This window comes from Gavialis gangeticus, unplaced genomic scaffold (genome assembly GCF_001723915.1).
Source record: "Gavialis gangeticus isolate Ggan-Ray unplaced genomic scaffold, GavGan_comp1, whole genome shotgun sequence".
Lineage (NCBI taxonomy): Eukaryota > Metazoa > Chordata > Crocodylia > Gavialidae > Gavialis > Gavialis gangeticus.
The window spans coordinates 168,008,041-168,015,065 of record NW_017729024.1 but is presented as its reverse complement, the minus strand read 5'-3'; the positions used below and the strand labels follow the sequence as shown (position 1 = coordinate 168,015,065).

The following is a 7,025-nucleotide window of genomic DNA, read 5'->3' as shown; positions in this document are numbered from 1 at the left end:
AAACCGGGCATTAGATAGCTTAAGGCAAGCATGCACTCTTGGGGCCCTTCCAGTGACACCGGCTGCAACTGCAGTGCTCAAGTTCAGATGGCCAACCGCATCCTCTATGAATGCCCTTGCAGTCCTCCTTTGGGCGCCCACAGTCTTATTGACATTGATTGTTCCACCCATCACTACCTTTCTGGTCCTCATGCTTCCGATACACGAGTGTGGCAACACTCACTTCATCATCATTTGCAAGAGCTCAAAAGCTTCATATCAGCTGTAGAAAATATAAGAGATAAAAGCTTCTTTCCATTTTTAATTAGGGGAGAAGTCCTGCAGATAATGCCCCATCTTAACCTAGCCTGGTCCTTGGTTTGGGAAATAGCTTGCTGGTAAATTGCCATTTGCACATGGTTTCCATTTCCAGCCCCCCGGGTTATGAAAGACCTTAAGCATGTCACTGGCTGCTGCCATTTCTGCAACTAAAACTACCCTACAGTACTGTTAAACCCTGACAGGAGTCATTCCCACCACAAACAAAATACAGTTACCTCCAGCATAAAATACAGTGGCTATTTTACGTGGAAAGCACCAGGGACTGAAGGAACTTGTTCCTTATAAAGCTGCAGGGTGGAATATAGGGAGACACACCACAATTATGATTAGGACAGAAAAAGAGAGCCAACTCCTACTCTTGCTGAAAGAGATATGGGAATTTTAATAGCCACAAATGTAAGTGGTCAGGGCCTCTTATTCTTATTCAAATGACAACACCCTTAGCAGCTGAGAATGGGCCTAATTAAGCATTGCAAAATTCCTCCCACCCAGGACAAATAGAAATAAATTAACATTAGTTGTTTCCACCTCCTCCTGGGAGTGGGGGGGGGAGATGTTTATTATCACCATGATGGTAAAAGATGAGAATAAGTTAAGTCCCTGATTTGTTAAGGCTTCCTGACAAGTTAGCAAGCTGTAGCTGGGTGTTTAAGGAAATCTGAACTTTATTGTTTGTAGTGCATAAACGTAATTCAGCAGTTAGCAGTAGGTGAAAAAGAGTGATACCACTGGAGCAGAAAGGTGACGCTTGAGGAATACCTGTAAAATTAGATCCATGAAGATGTTTTATCACAAATAGTTCAACTGTATTTAACTCTACAGAGATCAGGGAAAAGTCTTGTATTCATATTTTTGTCTTGAAAATGCTTTTTTTGGTGATGAAATGGCACGGGCCCATTTATCCAGTTTTGCAACTCAGGCTGAACAGGTAATGGAAAATATTTTTAAGACTCAGACTAATCACATATGGTTTCCCCTTCCGTGCTTTTTCCCCTAGCAACTACTGCTTCGTAGAACATGCAATCTTCTCAGCAGAAGCTGGTTAAAAGAGGTACAGTGATAGCAACCAGAAGAACATCATTATAAAAGTATTCAAGAGCTCCTTTGTTGAGCAGCTGACGCTTCACAGAAGATGCTGGAAAAGATTCACTTTAAAAGCAACGCTGCCTACATGTCCTTCATATTGTTCTTACTTTTCATCAGTGGGACACATGCATGGAATTGGGATATTTGATGATTAAGAATCCATCTGTTCCTTATTTCTCACCTGAAGTCATAATCCTTTGTTTGTGACCTCCGTCATTTCCAACACAAACAATTGTTATTGCCGGTGATAAAACAGGCATTTAAAAACTAAACACAATACAATTAATTTTTGGATTGCATCTTACATACAAAAGCAGCAGAGAATGTTTCTTGGCAGAGTGCAGCCTACGCAGCCAAATCAAAAACTATTTCAGCTTTAGTAGTCTCTTGTAACGCTCTAAAGCAGCTGTGGGGCTGCGACGGAGATGGAAGGAAGAGAAACTGGTTTGTGCCTCTACAGCACTTGTAAGGTGTAGGGGGCCAAGGTGATACAGAGCAGATTCCTGATGGATCCCCCAATATCAGCATCAAATCTCAATGCTTCTTCTACAAGTCTGTTAGAATCTAGGAATTCCTCCCTGTTCCCATTGCTGAAATCCTTCTATCCAATAGACTTACTTCTCTTCTTGATTAGGACAACTTTCTCCTCTGTGACTGTAGCGCATCTCCTTGACTGCTCCACTCTAGTCTATGCCACTGTTAAATCTGGCTTCTTCCCCTACCACATCAAGCCCCTATTCAAAAACTTTCCAAGATGCTCTTGCAGCATCTACATGCAGTCCAGGCATCTTCATCGACTTGAGACATCGCACAGTTCTGCCCGTCTTCATCTCTGCTCTTCTTTCCTTCCTCCAATGACCCACCTAGTATCTAAGCACCTCTCAATGCTGTATCTTCTGTTCTTTTTAATCCCATTGTACTCTACGCTTTGAATTTTTTTTTTTGTTTTCCCCTCACACACAACTGCCTCCAACTCTTTGAACTTATTTTTTCCAATCAACCACCACCCGCAGAGCAGCACCACCTCAAGACTGAGCTCTCAGTCAGCTGAATTCAATTTATTTTGTAGTCCCCTGAGTGCAGAACCACACTGTCCTTTACATCTATATACTTAATATCACATCAGCACTCATGTCCAGTTGGGTTGTTGGTTGTAGGACATGGGCAGTTGTTGGTCAAAGGACATAGGCAGGCATGGGTCTTCAGGTAGATGTGACATCTTTTATTTGACCAAGTGAGTAGTTGGAAAAAACTTTTTTTACAACTATTTAGTTGGTCTAATAAAAGATGCCACATCTACCCAAAGAACCTCAAGCCCAGTGCACATTTTCCTCTACTTCCTTTCCTGCATCCTGTTCAACCCAACTCTTCCGGCTCCCCTTTGTCTTTTTCTCCCACTCGTGGTTTTGGCAACTTCTTTCATGCTGTTTTCAGCACCTTGTACTCCTTGCTCTAGTCCACTAAAGCACTCGTTCTCCTTGAAATCTCTGCTTAAAAGCTAATTTTTGCTATCGCTATCCATTTAAGTCTCATCTAGCTTAAGCTGTAAGCTTTTTAGGGCACGGAGCATGCCCTACTCTACGTCTATCAACATTTCCCACCAACGTAGGGTGCTGCAGTACATAAAAGACATTTCTTATAACTAGGAACCTCAGAGACTCACCTGTTGTAATCCAGCCTCGACTGATGTAGCTGTTGCTGTTTCAAAAGTAGTTTTGCTTCCTGCTTAGCCAACAAATGCTGGAGACGCTCTTTTTCAATTTCCAGCTCCAGTTTCTGCAGTAGAAGCTGCTGCCTTCTTTCTTCAGATAGCCTTTTACTATGCTCCATTTCTTTTGATCCAGAGTCCATGCTGTCATTCAGTCCAGAAACATGAGAGTGCCCGAGGTAATCGCAGCCTTCGTATTGTGGCCCACAATGTCTTCTGGGTACATGGCTGACCTGACGGCCGCTGTGAGTGTTATCTGAGCTTCCTCCCTCTCTGTAAGCGCAACAGTGACCTGCTTGATGAGGACACGTGCTCTGAAATTCATTCGTTCCCCACTCCGTGTCCTGAGCCAGCTCTTTGCAGTAAGGGCTCCTTTGCTTGGTGGATGACATCATATTGTTGCATTTTCTCTGCAGACCATTTCCCACCAGGCATTCATCCATAACCTCCTCCTGCTTGTACTGGGCTGTGGTCCCATGAACGTGATTATTTCTACAGTGCCAAGGTACCGAAACCAGAGTTGGACTTCCAGACTTTGATGCTTTACTGTTCTTGTACAATGTCTGTTGTCGAGCTACACCTAGGTATGAACCATCCAGTTCCAAACATGGTGGCTGGCAAGGGCTCTTCTTGTTCGAAACCTAAAATAAGAGAAAAAATTTCCAAAATTTGAAATAAAGCATGTGCAGAATTGTGCCCTGGCTCAGAAAAATGTACTTTTTTTTATTAACTCTCAGCATAAAGGTGTCGTACCAGCGCTGGAGTCGTTACATTTTACTGATAGACACCCAGCGTGACTCAAGCAAAGGTTTATCAAAAGGCAGAGATGAGCCTGCTATCAAATCTGCTTTTCATTCAGTCTACACAAGTACAATAAAAACACAAATCTGCTGCCTGCAGGATCCTTGGCATAAAACAAGTAGCTTCAGAGTATCAAGTAGTTGTGAGTATCTGGGGTTATATAAAATCAACTTGAAGAGTGGCAAAAAACATTAAATGTTAATGTTTGAAAATGTTTAATTCTGAATACCAAGCCAAAAAATCCATTCAGCCACTATAAATACTCTTTGATTAGCCATTACACAGCAGGAGATTTGATGTAAAACATTTCACCTTGTACTGAATGGGATATTACTTACCGTTGGAAATTTGATGAGACTTTTTGAAATATCTTTACAGAAACACAGATAAAAACTCACTACTTTCTGTAAAAAATGGTTGTACATCAAAAGCTGTCATTTAAATACAAAACATGTTTAAATTCCGCTATAAATGTAAGTGATTTTTCAATTAAGCTGGGCAAGTGATTATACTCTGATAAAACCACGAAGAAGGAAAGCCGCTGTAATTTACATTTGTCAACCCAATGCAAGCCAACTCTAGGGGCTGTGCTGCACTCGTGGCTATTATGCAACGGACATCAAAATCCTACTTGCATCCTGGACTATATCTTTGCCCAACAGTTTATCTCGACAGTTAAACATCTGAGTTGCTATGCACATCAGAACGGCAGTGAATCATGCACTCGCGGCTTCTTTTTTTCCTAGACTTGTGTGTTAATTTCAGTAACATATTGGATTTAAACTCTGTTTCGGCCCTCGGGGCCTTTGTCAAAGATTTAATTTTGTTTAATTGCAGAAGCCAGGTTTGTTAAAGATAACCGAACCACTTTAGCAAACAGTGAGCAAGCTGAAATTTGGTGGCCACTGATGGCCGGGAAGCTATTATTTGTAATCTAGCAGCATATGCAGCAAACTGGGTGCTGTCTGCATATGCAAAGACAATCCCCAGCCCAAAGACCTTAGAGCTAAATGGTACAAACAATATATCACAGGTTAGGAGAGGGACAGGTTAGGAGAGGGCAATGAAAATGGTTTGGGGGCTGTGGGATGTGACTTATGAGGAGATGTTGAGGCTGATTTAGTCTGGAGAAGACAAGACCAAGAGAGGATTGAATAGCAGCCTTCAACTCCCTGCAGGAGGGCTGCAAAGAGGATGGAGCTGGGCTGTTCTCAGTGGGGGCAGATGACAACAAGGCGCAATGGGCTCAAGTTGCAGCAAGGGAAGCTGAGGTTGGATACTAGGAAAAACTCTAAGAGGGTAGTAAAACACTGGAACAGGCTCCCCAGAGAGGTGGTGGAGTCTCCATCCTTGGAGGTTTTGAAGACCCAGGTAGACAAAGCCTTGTCTGGGAAGATGTAGTCAGGGCTGGTCCTGCTTGGAGCAGGGGGTTGGACTAGATGTGACATCCTGAGGTCCCTTCCAGCCCTCATTTTCTGTGATTCTATGATATAATCCTTACAGAAATAACAGACGCATATATATCTGACTGCCCCTAAACCTGCCTATTCCAAGTTTCCATTTATAGAAGGGGAAATAATGGAGATTATACTGATATTTGATTACTTTTAGTTTTAAGTACAAAAATACATTCTCCATAGTGTGTCTGAAAGCCATATAAGACGTGCTATGCCACATGGGGTCTGATGGGTTGTAGACATTAATGTCACAGTGAACAGAAAGAACAACCCTGAGTACTTGGACTGGGTGAAAAGTGCAGGATATCAGAATATCCCAGAAGTCAGAGGAGCTGTCAAGGCAACCTACCACGAATGCAACATGCTACAAGAAAGGCCAACTTGCTGCTGTTTATTATAAGCATGGCACTACTGTCCATGAAGCTTTATAAATAAAAATACAAAATAACACCCCCCCAATCCTGAGGCTCTTATAACTCCAAACTAGAAAACACAGGAATTCATGACCAGAACTGAAGAAAGGCATGAAAGACATCAAGGCACACAACAGAGGAGAGGAGAGGAGAGGGCACAATAATCATGTAGTTATGCATTATGAATCTTGATTCTCATCTTCCCATGCTATAGAATAGTCGGGGAGGCACTGAGGTCCCAGAGGGGAGGGGAGCTGGGTGTCCAAGGAGAGTGCTCACTCCTTAAGGAGATGATCCTCCAAGCCCAAAGGGAGGTAATCCCGACACGGATCAAACGGGGCAGGAGGGCGCAAAAGCCCCCATGTCTCACCAAAAGCATCCGGGAACGTCTCCTAGCTAAAAGGGAGGGGCACACCCAATGGCAGGGAGGGGCCATCCCCAGGGAGGACTATACTGCGGTTGCTCAGGGATGCAGGGGGGGGTCAGGAAGGCCAAGGCGGAGATGGGACTGAGACTAGCGACCTGGATCCAGGACAACAAGAAGTCCTTTTTTAAATACATAGGGGGCAAAAAGAAGGTACCGGGTAATGTGGGGCCCCTGCAGAACACGCTAGGAAATCTGGTCATCACACCAGACGACAAAGCTAACCGATTTAACGATTTCTTTGCCTCCATTTTCCTGAGCATGGACAAGAACAGCCACCCTACCTTTGGGCCCCCCTTATACCCCAGGGGAGGTGCACCTAGGCGCAGGGTTAGTGAGGAACTAGTCAGGAAACGTCTGGAAGGACTGGACATATTCAAATCAGCTGGTCTGGACGATCACCATCCTTGAGTACTGAGGGAATTGGCTGAGGTCATTGCGGGACCCCTGGCACGGCTGTACGAGCACTCGTGGTGCTCTGGTGTGGTGCCAGAGGACTGGAAGAGGGCCAGTGTGGTTCCCATCTTCAAAAAGGGGAGGAAGGAGGACCCGGGAAACTATAGGCCAGTTAGTCTTACCTCGATCCTAGGCAAGCTGTTTGAGAAAATTATCCTGGCGCATGTCCACGAGGGGCCAGCGGGGGAGATTATGCTTAGGGTTCAGATAGCGGCAGGTCCTGTCAGACCAACCTGGTGGCCTTCTACGACCAGGTCACCAAATCCTTAGACGCAGGGGTAGCAGTGGACATCGTCTTCCTGGACTTTTGGAAGGCCTTCAACACTGTCTCTCACTCCGTTCTCATTAAGAAACTGGGG

General features: G+C 44.3%; 1 protein-coding gene across 2 annotated transcripts in view; it reads right to left on the bottom strand.

Annotated features, from left to right (window-relative positions):
• The window catches only part of KIAA1328 (KIAA1328 ortholog), a 238,998-nt gene that overhangs the window by 71,162 nt on the left and 160,811 nt on the right, over positions 1–7,025 (bottom strand). For both annotated transcript variants that reach the window (XM_019518094.1, XM_019518095.1), the window contains exon 7: positions 3,071–3,756. In XM_019518094.1, coding sequence (XP_019373639.1) covers positions 3,071–3,756 — 686 coding nt within the window. The remainder of the gene's footprint in view (positions 1–3,070; positions 3,757–7,025) is intronic.